Consider the following 21840-nt stretch of genomic DNA (forward strand, 5'->3'; position numbering starts at 1 on the left):
CAAAATGTGTATCCTAAATGCCTTCAGTTTCTATCAAATTTGCCTCTGTGCATTCCTTGTCATCCAAAATTGTTTTGTTGTGTATCATTTTAATCATTTTGACACTTGAAAATCGTTTAACATATAACTAATTTGTCCTCCATATTTGATTTCCTTTAGGAGGGCTTCCCAGTCAACTTTTGCCAGATAATCAGTCATTTTTGTTAGTCCTCTTGAAATCCAGGACCAGCATTAGATTTGCTGCAGTCTTAGTTTGGCCAAGTAAGATTAAACCTAATTATAGTTTGTTCCGAGCAGTGGTACAATTTTATCTTGGGTTTAGACATTGAAATGTGGGCTTAATTTGCTTTGTACCTCAATCACAATAGTGTGGCATAAAACCATGCAGCAAGTATACAAAACCAGAATAACTCACAAGCAAGTTTTATTTTGCGGCATACACGTTATATAAGACTGCACATGAACAGGTATAATCCAAATTGACTGGGATTGTAAGGTTACATGGATTCAAGTACATTTCTACAAGTTATAGACTTTGAAAATTCCTATCTTAAATAGTGTGAATTAAACCACATCAAGATCTTCATTTGTTGCTCACAAATTAAAAGTAAATAAAGTTAACTGCTCAGTTGGAAGTTACTGGGTATTTTTAAATTGGTCAGACAGCTAGCCAGCTGATACGTCCCCTCTCTGAAATGTCTCAGTGTGTTCTTTGGCGTTTGACTGAATCTTCTCTTGAAGGATCACCATTTTGAGGTGTAGGTACAACAAAGTCAGCCTGCCACTGAGATATTGGAATACAAGTGCTTCCTCTAAAACCAGTTGAAGAAGGATCCATCTGACGGCCAACAGAATTGCTACAGGTTATTGACATCATCTGAGCTGCCACAAGTTGCAAGGCCATCATTCCAACTGGGTTTGAACACCTCTCACCAAGGGCATCTTCAATGTAATTGACTCTCAGTCGATTACCAGGCGGGTACTCAAATCCATGCAACTTTTCTTTGGCATGTACTGCTGATGCCACATTGTTGTACCGAACAATAGCATAACCTATTTTGGGGTCTCTCTGAATTTCACAAAATTCAATTCCTGGGATGACATCGAAAAGACTATAAATCTGCTCATGTGTAAGCATGCATCTAGTAGACACTGAAAGACAAGTAGTAATATTTTCTCCATTCCTTGTTTCACCAGTTCTAATTTCACAAAAACCTCTCATCTCACCAGTTCCTCTCATTTCACTGACTTCTTTCTTTTCACCGTCTTCCTTCATCTCACCAACATTTGTGTGACCAGCTCCACTCATTTCACCATCTATAATCTCACCAATTCCTCTCATTTCACCACATCCCACTTCACCAGCTCCTCCCATCTCACCAATTCCTCCCACCTCACCAGCTCCTCCCATCCCATCACTCCCCATCCCACCAGCTCCTCCCATCCCATCACTCCCCATCCCACCAGCTCCTCCCATCCCATCACTCCCCATCCCACCAGCTCCTCCCTTCCCAACACTCCCCATCCTACCAGCTCCTCCCATCCCATCACTCCCCATCCCATCACTCCTCATCCCACCAGCTCCTCCCTTCCCAACACTCCCCATCCTACCAGCTCCTCCCATCCCATCACTCCCCATCCCATCACTCCCCATCGCACCAGCTCCTCCCATCCGATCACTCCCCATCCCACCAGCTCCTCCCATCCCATCACTCCCCATCCCACCAGCTCCTCCCTTCCCAACACTCCCCATCCTACCAGCTCCTCCCATCCCATCACTCCCCATCCCATCACTCCCCATCCCACCAGCTCCTCCCATCCGATCACTCCCCATCCCACCAGCTCCTCCCATCCCATCACGCCCCATCCCACCAATTCTTCCCATCCCATCACTCCCCATCTCACCAGCTCCTCCCATCCCATCACTCCCCATCCCACCAGCTCCTCCCATCCCATCACTCCCCATCCCACCAATTCTTCCCATCCCAACACTCCCCATCCCACCAGCTCCTCCCTTCCCATCACTCCCCATCCTACCAGCTCCTCCCATCTGATCACTCCCCATCCCACCAGCTCCTCCCATCCCATCACTCCCCATCCTACCAGCTCCTCCCATCCGATCACTCCCCATCCCACCAGCTCCTCCCATCCCATCACTCCCCATCCCACCAGCTCCTCCCATCCCAACACTCCCCATCCCACCAATTCTTCCCATCCCAACACTCCCCATCCCACTAATTCTTCCCATCCCATCACTCCCCATCCCACCAGCTCCTCCCATCCCATCACTCCCCATCCCACCAGCTCCTCCCATCCCACCAATTCTTCCCATCCCATCACTCCCCATCCCACCAGCTCCTCCCTTCCCAACACTCCCCATCCTACCAGCTCCTCCCTTCCCAACACTCCCCATCCTACCAGCTCCTCCCATCCCATCACTCCCCATCCTACCAGCTCCTCCCATCCGATCACTCCTCATCCCACCAGCTCCTCCCATCCGATCACTCCCCATCCCACCAGCTCCTCCCATCCCATTACTCCCCATCCTACCAGCTCTTCCCATCCCATCACTCCCCATCCCACCAGCTCCTCCCATCCCATTACTCCCCATCCTACCAGCTCCTCCCATCCCATTACTCCCCATCCTACCAGCTCCTCCCATCCCATCACTCCCCATCCCACCAGCTCCTCCCATCCCAACACTCCCCATCCCACTAATTCTTCCCATCCCAACACTCCCCATCCCACTAATTCTTCCCATCCCATCACTCCCCATCCCACCAGCTCCTCCCATCCCATCACTCCCCATCCCACCAATTCTTCCCATCCCAACACTCCCCATCCCACTAATTCTTCCCATCCCATCACTCCCCATCCCACCAGCTCCTCCCATCCCATCACTCCCCATCCCACCAGCTCCTCCCATCCCAACACTCCCCATCACACCAATTCTTCCCATCCCAACACTCCCCATCCCACTAATTCTTCCCATCCCATCACTCCCCATCCCACCAGCTCCTCCCATCCCATCACTCCCCATCCCACCAGCTCCTCCCATCCCACCAATTCCTCCCATCCCAATACTCCCCATCCCACCAATTCCTCTCATTTCACCACCTCCCATCTGACCAGATCTTCTCATATCACTTGTCCTTCTTTCTCCCATTTCATTGATACATCTCATTTCACCAACTCTTTCTCCACCTCTCCTTTCACCAGTTTCTCTTGTTGTACCAGCTCTTCTTTCTCTACCTCTCACTTCACCAGCTCCACTCATCTCACCAAATCTTCTCATTTCACCATCTCTTCTTGATTTTCTTCTCCTTTCATCACCTCTTATTTCATTTGTTTCTAAGCTGCTAAATTCATGAAAAGGTAATATATTTTGACCTTTTAGAGGATGAAATCCTGACCCATATGACAATAATTTGTCTTTGAGCCCTCCCACATAGTTATTCTCAGAATAGGCAGGTTTATGTTTTGACTCCGCAAGTATTGCCTTAAAAGATCGGTCACAGTTTTCAATGGCCTCAGCAGCCTGAGATGGTTTCAGAAATCTCACATAACCAAAGCCTTTGCTCTCCCCAGTTTTCTTGTTCTTGATAATATTGCAGTATTCAATATCTCCAAAATCCTTAAACTTTTCCTTCAGATCATCTTCTGCATAGGATTTTGGAATCATAACAAAAATTCTAGTCAACTCCTCATCTTCAACGTCATGGTGGCTATTAGATCCTCTAGACTGTGCAATGAACACCTTGATGGGTTTGGTATCCCCAGTGAGAGTCTTGCCATGCATGACCTCCATCGCTTTACAAGCCTGCCATGATTTATCAAATTTCACGTAAGCGATGCCCTTATGGCTTTTGGATTGTTTATCACGCACTACCCAAATATCCTGGATATCGCCGAAGAGGGAAAATTTCTCTCTAATTGCCTCCTCTGATATTGATTTACTGATAACCAGAAAGAGTCGACTATTGGGTGGATGATTGACGTTCAACATAGGACGCGAGCTGCCACCATTCGCCATCATTACAAATGTCACAAATACAACTAAATTGCCCCTAAGCTCTTCATAACCCCACACACTTCCCCATATTGAACTCCATTTGCATTGTTTTTCCCAATCACAAAATCTGTCTGTCTTTTGGTCCTGGCTACACTTACTGTGGTTCTTAACTTTGTCCTTTTGGCAAACTTTAAACATACAACATGTCTGAATTGGTGTTGAGGTTGTTGTAGCCTGCTACCTATAGAAGGTCTTCACTCCAGCAAGTCCTGGAAACTCACGTCTTAAGTACCTGACAAAGGAACAAGGCTTTAGATTTTAAGCACAAGAGGCAATCAAATAGATAAAGTTCATGCTTTTATTGTCAATTATGTAATTGTTTTGTGCCTTGGATCTTTTTTTAAACACCAGGTCCTGAAGCTAAGATAAAACAAAAAGGGAAGAAAAATATTTTCAAGATGTATTGAGTGATTTAATTGTTCCTTTTCTCTTTTGGTAACTGCTTACTAACTACCTTTTCTTTAGCTTGGTGGTTTTTACGTATTTTTGCCTCTGTACGTTAATAGGCTTAATAACTGTTCACTTGCAACTTATTGATGTTTTACTGGAATTTGTGGGTCAGTCACGTACAAGTCTGACATACATCTTCAAGTATGATTGATCTGACAGAATTGTTACAGAGCAGGCCATTTGGCCTGCTGTGACTGCACCGGCTCTCCAAATGAGCAATTCACCTGGTTCCATTCCCCTGTCTCCTCCCAGTAACCTCCTTTTCAGGTCGCAGTCTAATTCTCTTTTGATTGCCTTGATTGTGGTGAAGGCAGATTCACTCTCAGGCAGTATATTCCAGACCCCAACCACTTGCTGCATGATAATGTTTTTCTTCATGCCGATTTTGCTTTTTTTTGCCAATTACTTTAAACCTGTGTTCACTCGTTCTTGATCCTTTCACGATTGGGAACAATTTCTACCTATCTACCCTGTTCAGACTCTTCATGATTTTGAATACCTTCATCAAATCTACCCTCAGCCCTCTCTTCTCCAAGGAAAACAGCCATCTTCAAGTTCTTTGTCTCGTGAATCTTTTCCGCAGTCTCTCCAATTCCCACACATCTTTCCTAAATTGCGGCACCCAAAAGTGGACGCAATACTCCAGTGAGGCCAAACTAGTGCTTTATGAAAGTTCAGAATAACCTCTTTTCTCTTGTATTCTCTAACCCTATTAATAAAGCCTAGAAAGCGGTATTCTTATATTAGCCATTCTCTCAACCTGCCCTGCCACCAATGACCAAGGTTCCTCTGCTCATGCGCCACCTTCAAAGTTGTATCCTTTCTTTTATATTGCCTCTCCATGTTCTTCATACCAAAATGAATTAGTTCACATTGAATTTCATCTGCAACTTGTTTATATTCTTTTGAGGTTCTACATTATCTTCCTCACAATTCACAAAGCTTCCAAGTTTCATATCAGCCATAAATTTTGAACTTTGTGCTCCGTAAACCAATGTCTAGCTGATAACTAAATATTGAGGAGAGTAAGGGTCCCAACAATAACTCCCTGGGAGACTCCACTACAAACGTTCCTCCAGCCTGATAAACCATTATTTGCCATTATTCTCTGCTCCTATCACTCTGCCAATTTTGTATCCATGTTGCTACTTTCACTTTTATTTCATGAGCTATACCGTTGCTCACAAGTCTGTTGTGCAGCACTGTATCAAATGCCTTTTGGAAGTTCATGGTACAGCAGATCAGTAGCATTGCCCTCAGAAACCCTTGATGTTTGCTCTTTAAAAAACCTCCAGTAAGTTAGTTAAACACTATTTTTCTTTAAGAAATCCATGCTGGCTTTCCTTAACTAATCTGGATTTGTCTATGCGCCCATCAATTTTGTCCCAATTTATGAGGCGGAATTCTCCAGCTCTCCCCACCAGGGAGACGAATGTAAATCTCCATCGACTTCAGTGGGATTGGAAGATCCCAGCGGCGGCCAATGGTGAGCTTCCTCAGCAGTGAGAAAATCCAGTGCAGGGGGCTCTGGGGAATTCTGCCCATTGTTTCCTGAAGTTACACTGACTGGTCTGTATTGCTGGGCTTATCTTTACAACCTTTCTTGAACAAAGATTAACATTTATAATTTTCCAATCTCTTGAAACCACCTCAGAGTCTACGAAATATTGGACAATTATGGCCAGCACCTCTGCAATTTTCACTCTTGCTTCCCCCAGTATCTTTGGACAAATCATATTTGGTCCTGGGGCTTTGTTAACTTTGAGTATAGACAGACTAGCTAATACCTCTTTTTCAATTTTAAATCCTTCTAGTATTTTAATTACCTCTTCTTTCACCGTGGCCTAAGTAGCACCTTCTTCCCTGATAAAGACACATGCAAAATAGTCTTTAATCCCTCAGCTATTCCTCCTTTCTCCATGCATAAATCCCCTTTTTGGTCCCTACTTGCTTTTACTCCTCCTTTTACAACCCGTTTACCATTTATATCCCTATAGAAGGCTTCGGGATTCTTTTATGTTACCTGCCAGTCCATACTTCCTCTTTACTTCTTTTATTTACCTTTTCACTTCCCCTCTGAACAGTCAGGTTTTTATTGTTTTTATTATTTTTTTAAAATTTAGGGTGCCGAATTAATTTTTTCCAATTAAGGGGTAATTTAGCGTGGCCAATCCACCTACCCTGCACAACTTTGGGTTGTGGGGGTGAAGCCCACGCAGACACGGGGAGAATGTGGAAACTCCACACGGACAGTGACCCAGAGCCGGGATCGAACCTGGGATTTCGGCGCTGTGAGGCAGCAGAGCTAACCACCGCGCCACTGTGCTGCCCCTTTATTGTTTTTATTGACATATGTTATAATTACTTTTTTCTTCATTTTAATCTCAATTCTTTTGTCAAGATTGTTTACCTTCCCTTTAGAGATAATACACTTTGACTGGGCCAAAGCTGTCTCTTCTTCAAAGGTATTTGCTTTTCCTGCTAACTTTTGATTCCAACTTATTCGTCCCAGGTTCATTTTTACTCCATTCAAGAAGACTTCCCCCCAGTTAATTATTCTTACTCTAGGTTGCTCTGAACATCCAAAACCTTATGATACAATGATAATAATAATCTTTATTAGTGTCACAAGTAGGCTTACATTAACACTGCAATGAAGTTACTGTGAAAAGCCCCCAGTCGCCACACTCCAGCGCCTGTTCGGGTACAGAGGGAGAATTCAGAATGTCCGATTCACCTAACAGCACGTCTTTTGGGAGGAAACAGGAGCATCCGGAGGAAACCCACGAGGAGAACATGCAGACTCCGCATGACAGTGACCCAAGCCGGAATCGAACCTGGGAGCCTGACGCTGTGAGGCAACAATGCTAACCACTGTGCTACCCTGCCACCAGTCCCCTAAATGTTTTCCAATGCAAAAATGATCTACTTATCTCACCTCATTCCCAAGAACCAGGTTCAGCAGTGCCTCCCCTCTCATCCAGACTGGAAACATATTGCTGTAGAAAATTCTGTGAACACGTTCTAGGAACTTTTGCTCCTCTCTGCCCTTCGCATTACTATTGTCCCAGTCTATATTCCGATAATGAAAGTCCTCCATTATAACTACTACTGCACCTCTTTCCTTGCAAATATGGTCTTCTACATCCTTTCCACTAGGTGAGGCCTATAGACCTCAATGAAATTGCAACTTGTTTGTTCTTAGATCCAACCAAATAGATTTTGTCCATGGCCCCTCTGGGACATCTCCCCTCCAGCACAGCAATGCTCTCCTTAATCAATACTGCCACCCCCCCCACCCCCCCCTTTCTGCCTTCCATAACTTTTCAGAATACCCCCAGGGATATTTAACACCCAGTCCTGCCTTCTTTAAGCCAAGTTGGTTATAGCCACAGCATTGTATTTCCACATGGCAATTTAAGCCTGTAACTCACCAATCTTATTGACCGCACTGTGTATTCACACACGTGCACATTAACCTTGATTTAAACTTATTTTCTCCCTTTAACCGAAACCACCTAATAACCTACTATTCCCTACTCTAGTGCTATTTAGCTCTACCAGTAGGTAGAGGGGGCAGGGCAGCACAGTGGTTAGCACAGTTGCTTCACAGCTCCAATGTCCCAGGTTCAATTCCCAGCTTGGGTCGCTGTCTGTGCGGAGTTTGCATGTTCTCCCCGTGTCTGCGTGGGTTTCCTCCCACTGTCCAAAGATGTGCATGTTAGGTGGATTGACCATGATAAATTGCCTTTAGTGTCCAAAAAAGGTTGGGTGGGATTACTTGGTTACGGGGCCAGAGTGGAAGGTGCGGGCGTAGGTAGGATGCTCTTTCCAAGGGCCGGTGCAGACTATACAGGCCGAATAACCTCCTTCTGCAATGTGAATTATATGATTCAGTATTCTGTGCACTCTGGTATTCCTCTCTAATAATTCCTCCTCGTAGGGCAGCACCACAGTGGCGCAGTGGTTAGCACTGCAGCCTCACGGCGCTGAGGTCCCAGGTTCGATCCCGGCCCTGGGTCACTGTCCGTGTGGTGTTTGCACATTCTTCCCGTTTTTGCGTGGGTTTCGTCCCCCCCCCACAACCCAAAGATGTGCAGGATGGGTGGATTGGCCACACTAAATTGCCCCTTAATTGGAAAAAAATAATTGGGTACTCTAAATTTATTTAAAAAACAAATAAATAAATAATTCCTCCTGGCCAGGTTAGTTGAAACCCTTCCCAATAGCACAAGAAAATTGCACTGCAAAGAACTCAGTCTGGCTCTATTTAGGTGTAGATAGTTTTTTGAAGAATAAAGGGATTAAGGGTTATGGTGTTCGGGCTGGAAAGTGGAGCTGAGTCCACAAAAGATCAGCCATGATCTCATTGAATGACGGAGCAGGCTCGAGGGGCCAGATGGCCGACTCCTGCTCCTAGTTCTTATGTTCTTATGTAACCCATCTGGCCTGTACAGGTCCCATCTCCCCCCAGGGTCAGTCCCAATGTCCTAAGAATCTAAAGCCCTCCCTCCTGCACCATCTTCTAGCCACTCATTCATCTGCTTTATCCTAACATTTAAATATTCACTTGCACATGGTACTGGGAGTATCTGGAGATTACTACTTTTGAGGTCCTGCTTGCTAATTTCCTACCAAGCTCCCTAAATTCTAAATGCAGGACCATATTTGTCTTTCTGCATATTTGGCCACGCCAATGTATACTGTGACTACTCCCCACTCAGGATGCTTTGCAGCCAGTGACATTCTTAAACCTGGTGCCAGGGAGACAACAAACCCTCCTGGATTCATGTCTGTCGCTGCACAAGCACCTGTGTGTTTCACTAATTATCGAATCACCTATCACTATTGCTCTCCCAGTCTTCCTTGAACCTTGTACTGCCCCCTCCAATTCTCCACACCCCATACAACATAGTACCATGCACTCTCTGGGTGAACCATCACCCTCATCTGTATTTAGCACTGGTTGGAGAGTGAAATACACTCAGGAGATTCTTGGACTACCTCAACTGCCTGTTGGTCACCCATTGCCTCTCTCCCTGCATACTCTTTTTTTTAAAGTTTAGAGTACCCAATTCATTTTTTCCAATTAAGGGGCTGTTTAGCACAGGGCTAATTCGCTGGCTTTGAAAGCAGACCAAGCAGGCCAGCAGCACGGTTCGATTCCCGTACCAGCCTCCCCAAACAGGCGCCGGAATGTGGCGACTAGGGGATTTTCACAGTAACTTCATTTGAAGCCTACTCGTGACAATAAGCGATTTTCATTTCATTTAGCATAGAACATAGAACAGTACAGCACAGAACAGGCCCTTCGGCCCTTGATGTTGTGCCGAGCTTGGCCAATCCACCTGGCCTGCGAAACCCACATAAACACAGGGAGAATGTGCAAACTCCACACAGACAGTGACCCAGAGCCGGGATCGGACCAGGGCCCTCAGCACCGTGAGACAGCAATGCTGACCACTGTGCCACCGTGCTGCCCCCTCCCTGTATACTCTTAAACTGTGGGGTGGCCACATCAATAAACGTGCTATCCATATCGCTCTCAACCTCATGGAGGCAACACGGTGACACCAACTGTTGGTCAAGTTCTGAAACCCACGGTTCAGGTTTTTGCACCTGATGGCACTGCCAGCACAAATGGTTATCTAGGGCAAGGGATCATAACAAGGTTTTAAATAAACTGTATAGGAGTCTTTTATCTTTTTTATCTGAATCTTATTCCCCCTGGCTGTCTATAAGAGATCAGGGATGGGATTCTCTGTTCCCTCAATCGTGTTTTCTTCGGCGGCGCACCGTTCACTGATGGCGGGATTCTCTCCTCCCGCAATTGTCAATGGGATTTCCCATTGAAGCCTCCTCACAGCACTGGGAAACCACAGGTGAGGGTGCGCTGCCAGTGGGAAACCACAGGTAAGGGTGCGCTGCCAGTGGGAAACCACAGGTAAGGGTGCGCTGCCAGTGGGAAACCACAGGTAAGGGTGCGCTGCCAGTGGGAAACCACAGGTAAGGGTGCGCTGCCAGTGGGAAACCACAGGTAAGGGTGCGCTGCCAGTGGGAAACCACAGGGTGAGGGTGCGCTGCCAGTGGGAAACCACAGGTGAGGGTGCGCTGCCAGTGGGAAACCACAGGTAAGGGTGCGCTGCCAGTGGGAAACCACAGGTAAGGGTGCGCTGCCAGTGGGAAACCACAGGGTGAGGGTGCGCTGCCAGTGGGAAACCACAGGTAAGGGTGCGCTGCCAGTGGGAAACCACAGGTAAGGGTGCGCTGCCAGTGGGAAACCACAGGTAAGGGTGCGCTGCCAGTGGGAAACCACAGGGTGAGGGTGCGCTGCCAGTGGGAAGAAAATTCCAATGGCCAGACAATTCTAGCCCAGATGTGCAAGTTACATGACATCCTCCTAATTGATGCTGTGGTTAGGGGTTCAGTGTATGCACACTGACATCCCCCTCCTCAGCTGGTGTTGGAGTGTGGGCATCCAAAGAAAAGAAAAACTTGCATTTATATAGCACCATTCAAAACCAGTGGACATTCCAAAGCGCTTTGCAGCCAATGAAATACTTTTGATATGAAGTCACTGTTATAATGTAGGAAACATGAATGCACAACATACACTCACAAACAGCAATGCAATGATGACCAGATAACCTGCTTTTGTGATGTTGATTGGCCAGGTTACGACCCTTGTTATTCCTTAGAGGGCAGACAAAGGCCACGATCTACCGACCGAAATAGAGAAGCATCTCACGAGCTTTAACGGCCTTGTTGCGCTGCGCAAGATCTAACGAGATCTCGCGGGGCGTCATGATCTGGATCCCACCCAATGAGGTTGGGATCCAGATTTGCATATTCAAGTGTACAGTCAGGTTCACTTGAATAGACTATCGCCAGAGTTACCCAAGGCGTGGGATCTAACTCTTGACCGTGGAGACCCTGAGTGAGTGCTGTTTAGCACTGGTCTCCACCAATGTGGACCAGGTGTATAGGCACTTATCTCCCAGGTGATTGGGTGTCCCTCAGTGGTCAGGTTCTGGGTAGGGTGGTACCCTGGCACCCTGATGCCAGCCACAAGGTGCCCTGGTGGCATCTTGCCCATACTGGGGATTGGGCCCAGGGATGCCCTGCCCTGATAAGGTGCAGGGGGGGTTGAGGGACCCCTTAATGGTGGAGGGGGGGGGGGGCTTGGCTCTTGAGATTAGGGTCTCTTCTTTGCACTTACAAGTGGGGCTTGTTAGTGCAGGAAATGGGACGAAGTGCATCGCCGAGGCCCTGAAATGAAGAAAGTCCTGTTTAATAGCGGGGATGCTCTTGGCACTGCCAGCACCCGCAAACACCCAGCAAAACGTGCTCGAAACAAGACTCAGTTTCATTTCCATTAAATTGCACCCAAGGGGCAGGATTCTCCCAACGGGAGACTAAGTGCCGACGCCAGAGTGAAAACTGGAGTGTTTCACTCCGGCGTCGGAGGCCGCTCCTTGCCCCCTATTCTCCCACCGCTGGGGGGCTAGGAGCGGCGCCGCATCATTTATGCGTGCCGGGCCTTGGCGCCACGTAAAGCGGTTGCCGTCCTCCCCGCGGGCACCCGCAAGAAATGTCGGAGTGATCTTGCGGGGCGGCAGAGGAAAGGAATACGTTCTTCGGAGAGGCCGGCCCGCCGATCGGTGGGCACCGATCGCAAGCCAGACCCCTTTTGAGCGCCCCCTGGTGCTCGATCCCCCCTCCTCCCCCACAGACCGCCCCCGCAGCATTCCCGCGCTGTTCACGCCGGCAGCGACCAGGTGTGGTCGGCGCCGGTGTGAACCCGTCGTACTGGACAGGCCACTCGGCCCATCCGGGCTGGAGAATCGCAGCGCGCCGGTTTGGGGGGGGGGGGGGGGTGGGAGAATCGCATGCGGGTGCCGGGGCGGCGTGGCGTGACTCGCCCGGCGCCCCCGCGATTCTCCCACCTGGCGTGGGGTGGGGTGGAGGGGGGAGAGAATTGCGCCCAAGATCTCTGTTTGAGATTTCACCTGAAAGAGTCACATCTGACTAATTAGCACTCCCACACAGAACATCACTGGAGTGTCAGTCTAGATTGTTGTGCTCAAGCACTGGAGTGGGACATGATTCCTACTCAGACAGGAATGTGCTACCATGCTGCCTTTGCAAACTAGGCCAGAGCTGACCACTAATATTTACATCACGCACATTGTGCTTTCTGAGAAAGAACTGCAATCTACGTCTACTTAAGTACAGAAGCACACAAGATGTCTTCATAGCAGATGTACAACAAGTGTTAAAATATTCTAATCCATTACAGAATAATTATGCATTTATACCGTAGCCCAAACACCATTTTTTTTAAATTCAAAGACCAGTTTGAATCCTTTGCATGTGTAGAATTAGCAGATTTCAGTTCAAATGGTAATAAACGCATTACAAATAGCCTCAACACGTTATCAGATAGTTCAGAGGCCTGGATTGGTAATCCATGCAAAACATTCACCGAATATGAAGTTGAGGGTAAAAGCTGCTAGTTTTCACTCCAGATTTGTTATCCACTGACCCCTACTGAAAAAAACATGTTTTGACTCAGCTGTGATGATACCTCCCTAAATAGTATAACCATGCGTATCAAAGGATGTCTAGCATCCATTAAACTGTCGCTGAGCGATATCAGTAAGGATTGACTCAATTCAAGAAAGAATGGCAGAAAGGGGAATGAAAAAATAAATGACAGAGGAAGATTCCAAGTCGGTTGCTCTTCAATTTTGTTAATTTCAATGATATACATTTCTTTCAAGGTTCAATTCTGATTAGCCATGTCATTAGGGAAGGGGCTGTACTGGACCTGGTATTGGTGAATGAGCCCGGCTAGGTGGTAGAAGTTTCAGTAGGGGAGCATTTCGGGAACAGTGACCACAATTCAGTAAGTTTTAAAGTGCTGGTGGACAAGGATAAGAGTGGTCCTAGGGTGAATGTATTAAATTGGGGGAAGGCAAATTATAACAATATTAGGCAGGAACTGAAGAACCTAGGGCGCGATTCTCTGCCCCCCACGCCGGGTGGGAGAATAGCGGGAGGGCCTCCCGACATTTTTCACGCCCTCCCGCTATTCTCCCCCCCCCACGCCTGACCGACGCCACGAATCGCCGCTCGCCATTTTTTACGGCGAGCAGCGATTCTCCGAGGCCGATGGGCCGAGCGGCCGGGCCTTCACGTGCGTTTCAACATGGCAGCAAACACACCTCCTCGCTGCCGTCGTGAAACGGGCGCCAGATGCCCGTTTGGGGCATCTAGAGGTCCGATTGGCATAGGAGCACCACGACTGTGCTCGGGAGGGGACAGGCCCGCAATCGGTGCCCGCCGGTCGTCGGGCCAGCGTCCAAAACAGACGCACTCTTTCCCCTCCGCCGCCCGGCAAGATCAAGCCGCCAGGTCTTGCCGGGCGGCTGAAGGGAAAGACGCCAACTGCGCATGCGCGGGTTGGCGTTGTCCAACCTGCACATGCACGGCTGATGTCATTGGCCGCATCAGCCACCATGACGCTTGACATGCCGCCATGACGCACGGGGCCGCGAGCCCCGCCCGGGGGGGAGAATCGGCCCCGGAAGTGGCCGAGAAGGCTGCCATGGGTCACGGCCTGTCCCATGGCAGCCTTTACGATTCTCCGCATTTGCGGAGAATCGCGCCCTAGATTGGGGGCGGATGTTGAGGGTAAATCAACATCTGACAAGTGGAAGGCTTTCAAGTTTGCACTGGAGTGCTGAGCTTGTGGCATTTGAGTGCTACAGTGAGAGTTTGGTGACTGAGGGAGTATAAGGGTTCATTTTTATTTAAAGTCTAGTATTTCTTTTATTTAGTTAATTAACTTAAAAGTTGCTGTTTGGTCCATAAGAAGGTGAATTTTGAATCAGCTTTAAACAAGGTTCTACTTGTACTTACTTACAGCTGGAGCTTGTTAATTAGTTAATTGCATTAGGCCAGTTTTCAGAGGCTAGAGTCACAGCATAAATAGGAGCTAGTTACAGTGCAGACTTTGTTTGCACTGGAGTGCTGAGCTTGTGGCATTTGAGTGCGACAGTGAGAGTTTGGTGACTGAGGGAGTGCTGAGCTTGTTGCATTTGAGTGCTACAGTGAGAGTTGGTGACTGAGGGAGTGCTGAGCTGTTGCATTTGAGTGCTACGGTGAGAGTTTTGGTGACTGAGGGAGTGCTGAGCTTGTTGCATTGAGTGCTACAGTGAGAGTTTGGTGACTGAGGGAGTTAGGTGAGGAGGGAGTAAGGTGCTCCTTACATTTCATTTCCTATATTTATCAAAGAGCGTGAAGGGAGCCAGGAATTTAGAGTACAGCTGACTGGAAGCAGAGTCGGAGGGCGGAGGTCCAGTTGGTCCACGGGGCAGCTAATTCTGTAAAGTAAGAGGGGATGGAGGCTAGGGCAGTTGCATGCTCCTCCTGTAGGATGGGGTGGTGAGGGATACCACTGGTGTCCCGCTGACTATACATGCGGGAAGTGCACCCAACTCCAGCTCCTCAGAGACAGTTGTTAAGGAACTGGAGCTGGAGCTGGATGAACTTCGGATCATCCGGGAGGCAGAGGGGGTTATCGAGAAGAGTTACAGGGAGGTAGCCACACCAAAGGTACTGGACAAGAGTAGCGGGTTACAGTCAGGGGAAAGAAAAACTAACAGGCAGACAGGGCAGGGACCCTCGTGGCCGTCACCTTAAAACAAGTATACCATTTTGGATGCTGTTGGGGGGGATGACCTACCGGGGAAGGCCCTAGCGGCCAGGTCTCTGGCACTGAGTCTGGCTCTGGGGCTCAGAAGGGAAGGGGGGAGCATAGAAAAGCAATAGTAATAGGAGATTCAATGGTTAGGGGAATAGATAGGAGATTCTGTGGTCGTGAGCGAGAATCCCGAAAGGTATATTGCCTCCCGGGTGCCAGGGCCAGGGATGTCTCGTATCGTGTCTTCAGGATCCTGAAGGGGAAGGGTGAGCAGCCAGAAGTCGTGGTGCACATTGGTACCAACGACGTAGGTAGGAAAAAGGGTGTGGAGGTAATAAACAAGTTTAGGGAGTTAGGCTGGAAGTTAAAGGCCAGGACAGACAGAGTTGTCATCTCTGGTGTGTTGCCGGTGCCACGTGATAGCGAGGCTAGGAATAGGGAGAGAGTGCAGTTGAACACGTGGCTGCAGGAATGGTGTAGGAGGGAGGGCTTCAGGTATTTGGATAATTGGAGCGCATTCTGGGAAAGGTGGGACCTGTACAAGCAGGACGGGTTGCATCTGAACCAGAGGGGCACCAATATCCTGGGGAGGGAGGTTTTCTAGTACTCTTCGGGAGGGTTTAAACTAATTTGGCAGGGGAATGGGAACCGGATCTGTAGTCCAGCAACTAAGGAAGCCGATATTCTGGACGCCAAAGCACGTAGTGATGCAGTGGGGAAGGTAACACTGACAAAGGAGAGTATTTGCAGGCAAGGAGATGGGATGAAGTGTGTATACTTTAATGCAAGAAGCATCAGGAATAAGGTGGGTGAACTTAAGGCATGGATCGGTACTTGGGACTACGATGTGATGGCCATCACGGAAACTTGGATAGAAGAGGGGCAGAAATGGTTGTTGGAGGTCCCTGGTTATAGATGTTTCAACAAGATTAGGGAGGATGGTAAAAGAGGTGGGGGGGGGGGGTGGCATTGTCAATTAGAGATAGTATAACAGCTGCAGAAAGGCAGTTCGAGGGGGATCTGCCTACTGAGGTAATATGGGTTGAAGTCAGAAATAGGAAAGGAGCAGTCACCTTGTTGGGAGTTTTCTATAGGCCCCCCAATAGCAGCAGAGATGTGGAGGAACAGATTGGGAAACAGATTTTGGAAAGGTGCAGAAGTCACAGGGTAGTAGTCATGGGTGACTTCAACTTCCCAAACATTGAGTGGAAACTCTTTAGATCAAATAGTTTGGATGGGGTAGTGTTTGTGCAGTGTGTCCAGGAAGCTTTTCTAACACAGTATGTAGATTGTCCGACCAGAGGGGAGGCCATATTGGATTTAGTACTTGGTAATGAACCAGGGCAGGTGATAGATTTGTTAGTGGGGGGAGCATTTTGGAGGTAGTGACCACAATTCTGTGACTTTCACTTAGTATGGAGAGGGATAGGTGCGTGCAACAGGGCAAGGTTTATAATTGGGGGAAGGGTAAATACAATGCTGTCAGACAAGAATTGAAGTGCAGAAGTTGGGAACATAGGCTGTCAGGGAAGGACACAAGTGAAATGTGGAACTTGTTCAAGGAACAGGTACTGCGTGTCTTTGATATGTATGTCCCTGTCAGGCAGGGAAGGCATGGCCGAGTGAGGGAACCATGGTTGACAAGAGAGGTTGAATGTCTTGTTAAGAGGAAGAAGGAGACTTATGTAAGGCTGAAGAAACAAGGTTCAGACAGGGCGCTGGAGGGATACAAGATAGCCAGGAGGGAACTGAAGAAAGGGATTAGGAGAGCTAAGAGAGGGCATGAAAAATCTTTGGTGGGTAGGATCAAGGAAAACCCCAAGGCCTTTTACACATATGTGAGAAATATGAGAATGACTAGAGCGAGGGTAGGTCCGATCAAGGACAGTAGCGGGAGATTGTGTATTGAGTTCGAAGAGATAGGAGAGGTCTTGAACAAGTATTTTTCTTCAGTATTTACAAACGAGAGGGGCCATATTGTTGGAGAGGACAGTGTGAAACAGGCTGATAAGCTCGAGGAGATACTTGTCAGGAAGGAAGATGTGTTGCGCGTTTTGAAAAACTTGAGGATAGACAAGTCCCCCGGGCCTGATGGTATATATCCAAGGATTCTATGGGAAGCAAGAAATGAAATTGCCAAGCCGTTGGCAATGATCTTTTCGTCCTCGCTGTCAACAGGGGTGGTACCAGAGGATTGGAGAGTGGCGAATGTCGTGCCCCTGTTCAAAAAAGGGAATAGGGATAACCCTGGGAATTACAGGCCAGTTAGTCTTACTTCGGTGGTAGGCAAAGTAATGGAAAGGGTACTGAGGGATAGGATTTCTGAGCATCTGGAAAGGCACTGCTTGATTAGGGATAGTCAGCACGGATTTGTGAGGGGTAGGTCTTGCCTTACAAGTCTTATTGACTTCTTTGAGGAGGTGACCAAGCATGTGGATGAAGGTAAAGCAGTGGATGTAGTGTACATGGATTTTAGTAAGGCATTTGATAAGGTTCCCCATTGTAGGCTTGTGCAGAAAGTAAGGAGGCATGGGATAGTGGGAAATTTGGCCAGTTGGATAACAAACTGGCTAACCGATAGAAGACAGAGAGTGGTGGTGGATGGCAAATATTCAGCCTGGAGCCCAGTTATCAGTGGCGTACCGCAGGGATCAGTTCTGGGTCCTCTGCTGTTTGTGATTTTCATTAACGACTTGGATGAGGGAGTTGAAGGGTGGGTCAGTAAATTTGCAGATGATACGAAGATTGGTGGAGTTGTGGATAGTGAGGAGGGCTGTTATCGGCTTCAAAGAGGCATAGATAGAATGCAGAGCTGGGCTGAGAAGTGGCAGATGGAGTTTAACCCTGACAAGTGTGAGATTGTCCATTTTGGAAGGACAAATATGAATGCGGAATACAGGGTTAACGGTAGGGTTCTTGGCAATGTGGAGGAGCAGAGAGATCTTGGGGTCTATGTTCATAGATCTTTGAAAGTTGCCACTCAAGTGGATAGAGCTGTGAAGAAGGCCTATGGTGTGCTAGCGTTCATTAGCAGAGGGATTGAATTCAAGAGCCGTGAGGTGATGATGCAGCTGTACAAAACCTTGGTCAGGCCACATTTGGAGTACTGTGCAGTTCTGGTCGCCTCATTTTAGGAAGGATGTGGAAGCTTTGGAAAAGGTGCAAAGGAGATTTACCAGGATGTTGCCTGGAATGGAGAGTAGGTCATAGGAGGAAAGGTTGAGGGTGCTAGGCCTTTTCTCATTAGAAAGGAGAAGGATGAGGGGCGACTTGATAGAGGTTTATAAGATGATTAGGGGAATAGATAGAGTAGACAGTCAGAGACTTTTTCCCCGGGTGGAACACACCATTACAAGGGGACATAAATTTAAGATAAATGGTGGAAGATATAGAGGGGATGTCAGAGGTAGGTTCTTTACCCAGAGAGTAGTGGGGGCATGGAATGCACTGCCTGTGGAAGTAGTTGAGTCGGAAACGTTAGGGACCCTCAAGCGGCTATTGGATAGGTACATGGATTAGGGTAGAATAATGGAGTGTAGGTTAACTTCTTAAGGGCAGCACGGTAGCATTGTGGATAGCACAATTGCTTCACAGCTCCAGGGTCCCAAGTTCGATTTCGACTTGGGTCACTGTCTGTGTGGAGTCTGCACATCCTCCCCATGACTGCGTGGGTTTCCTCCGGGTACTCCGGTTTACTCCCACAGTCCAAAGATGTGCAGGTTGGGTGGATTGGCCATGAAAAATTGTCCAAAATTCTATGATTAACCTAGGACAAAAGTTCGGCGCAACATCGTAGGCCGAAGGGCCTGTTCTGTGCTGTATTTCTCTATCTATCTAAGTGTCGGTTGAAAGGAATTCAGGACCAGCATGTTCCTGTGAGGAAGAAGGTTAAATACAGCAAATTTCAGGAACCTTGGATAACGAGAGATATTGTAGGCCTAGTCAAAAAGAAAAAGGAGGCATTTGTCAGGGCTAGAAGGCTGGGAACAGACAAAGCCTGTGTGGAATATAAAGAAAGTAGGAAGGAGTCAGTAGGGCTAGAAGGGGTCACGAAAAGTCATTGGAAAATAGGGTTAAGGAAAATCCCAAGGCTTTTTACATGTACATAAAAAGCAAGAGGGTAGCCAGGGAAAGGGTTGGTCCACTGAAGAATAGGCAAGGGAATCTATGTGTGGAGCCAGAGGAAATGGGCGAGGTACTAAATGAATACTTTGCCTCAGTATTCACCAAAGAGAAGGAATTGGTGGATGTTGAGTCTGGAGAAGGGTGTGTAGATAGCCTGGGTCACATTGAAATCCAAAAAGACGAGGTGTTAGGCGTCTTGAAAAATATTAAGGTAGATAAGTCCCCAGGGCCTGATGGAATCTACCCCAGAATACTGAAGGAGGCTAGAGAGGAAATTGCTGAGGCCTTGACAAAAATCTTTGGACCCTCACTGTCTTCAGGTGATGTCCCGGAGGACTGGAGAATAGCCAATGTTGTTCCTTTGTTTAAGAAGGGTAGCAAGGAGAATCCAGGGAACTACAGGCCGGTGAGCCTTACGTCAGTGGTAGGGAAATTACTGAAGAGAATTCTTCGAGACAGGATCTACTCCCATTTGGAAGCAAATGAACGTATTAGTGAGAAGCAGCATGGTTTTGTGAAGGGGAGGTCGTGTCTCACTCACTTGATAGAGTTTTTCGAAGAGGTCACAAAGATGATTGATGCAGGTAGGGCAGTGGATATTGTTTATATGGACTTCAGTAAGGCCTTTGACAAGGTCCCTCATGGTAGACTGGTACAAAAGGTGAAGTCATATGGGATCAGGGGTGAGCTGGCAAGATGGATACAGAACTGGCTGGGTCATAGAAGGCAGAGAGTAGCAATGGAAGGGTGCTTTTCTAATTGGAGGGCTGTGACTAGTGGTGTTCCGCAGGGATCCGTGCTGGGACCTTTGCTGTTCATAGTATATATAAATGATTTGGAGGAAAATGTAAAGGGATTGAGTTCCGGAGTAATGAGGTCATGTTGCAGTTGTACAAAACTCTAGTACGGCCGCATTTGGAGTATTGCGTACAGTTCTGGTCGCCTCATTATAGGAAGGACGTGGAAGCTTTGGAACGGGTGCAGAGGAGATTTACCAGGATGTTGCCTGGTATGGAGGGAAAATCTTATGAGGAAAGGCTGATGGACTTGAGGTTGTTTTCGTTAGAGAGAAGAAGGTTAAGAGGTGACCTAATAGAGGCATACAAAATGATCAGAGGGTTAGATAGGGTGGACAGCGAGAGCCTTCTCCCGCGGATGGAGGTGGCTAGCACGAGGGGACATAGCCTTAAATTGAGGGGTAATAAATATAGGACAGAGGTGAGTTTTTTACGCAGAGTGGTGAGGCCGTGGAATGCCCTACCTGCAACAGTAGTGAACTCGCCAACATTGAGGGCATTCAAAAGTTTACTGGATAAGCATATGGATGATAAGGGCATAGTGTAGGTTAGATGGCCTTTAGTTTTTTCCATGTCGGTGCAACATCGAGGGCCGAAGGGTTTGTACTGCGCTGTATCGTTCTATGTTCTATATGTTCTATGTACACCCTGAACCCCATACGACTTCACTTTTTCCATCAACCTGCCATGGGAAACCTTATCAAACGCCTTACTAAAGTCCATGTATATGACATCTACAGCCCTTCCCTCATCAATTAACTTTGTCACTTCCTCAAAGAATTCTATTAGGTTTGTAAGACATGACCTTCCCTGCACAAAACCATGCTGCCTATCACTGATGTCTATTTTCTTCCAGATGTGAATAGATCCTATCCCTCAGTATCTTCTCCAACAGTTTGCCCACCACTGACGTCAAGCTCACAGGTCTATAATTCCCTGGATTATCCCTGCTACCCTTCTTAAACAAAGGGACAACATTAGCAATTCTCCAGTCCTCCGGGACCTCACCCATGCTCAAGGATGCTGCAAAGATGTCTGTTAAGGCCCCAGCTATTTCAACCCTCGCTTCCCTCAGTAACCTGGGATAGATCCCATCCGGTCCTGGGGACTTGTCCACCTTAATGTCTTTTAGAATACCCAAAACTTCCCCCTTCCATATGACAACTTGACCTAGAGTATTTAAACATCCATCCCTAGCCTCAACATCCGTCTTGTCCCTCTCCTTTGTGAATACCGATGCAAAGTACTCATTAAGAATCTCACCCATTTCCTCTGAGTCCACGCATAAATTCCCTCTTTTGTCTTTGAGTGGGCCAATCCTTTCTCTAGTTACCCTCTTGCTCCTTACATACGAATAAAAGGCTTTGGGGTTTTCCTTAACCCTGTTAGCCAAAGATATTTCATGACCCCTTTTAGCCCTCTTTATTGCGCGTTTGAGATTCGTCCTACTTTCCCGATATTCCTCCAAAGCTTCATCAGTTTTGAGTTGCCTCGATCCTATGTATGCTTCCTTTTCATCTTAGCTAGTCTCACAATTTCACCCGTCATCCATGGTTCCCTAATATTGCCATTTCTATCTTTCATTTTCACAGGAACATGTCTGTCCTGCACCCTAATCAACCTTTCCTTAAAAGACACCCACATTTCAAATGTGGATTTACCCTTAAACAGCTGCTCCCAATCCACAT

At 47.5% G+C, this 21840-nt stretch overlaps 1 protein-coding gene across 1 annotated transcript in view; it reads right to left on the reverse strand.

Annotated features, from left to right (window-relative positions):
- Positions 1–407: 407 nt before the first annotated feature.
- Positions 408–21840, reverse strand: part of LOC119975223 (RNA-binding protein 45-like) — a 41408-nt gene continuing 19975 nt past the window's right edge. Inside the window, exons 4-5 of the mRNA XM_038814849.1 lie at positions 3301–4304; positions 408–1152 (exon numbers count right to left, since the gene is read on the reverse strand). Coding sequence (XP_038670777.1) covers positions 701–1152; positions 3301–4210 — 1362 coding nt within the window. The 5' untranslated portion in view covers positions 4211–4304 and the 3' untranslated portion in view covers positions 408–700. The remainder of the gene's footprint in view (positions 1153–3300; positions 4305–21840) is intronic.

This window comes from Scyliorhinus canicula, chromosome 12, assembly GCF_902713615.1.
Source record: "Scyliorhinus canicula chromosome 12, sScyCan1.1, whole genome shotgun sequence".
NCBI lineage: Eukaryota > Metazoa > Chordata > Chondrichthyes > Carcharhiniformes > Scyliorhinidae > Scyliorhinus > Scyliorhinus canicula.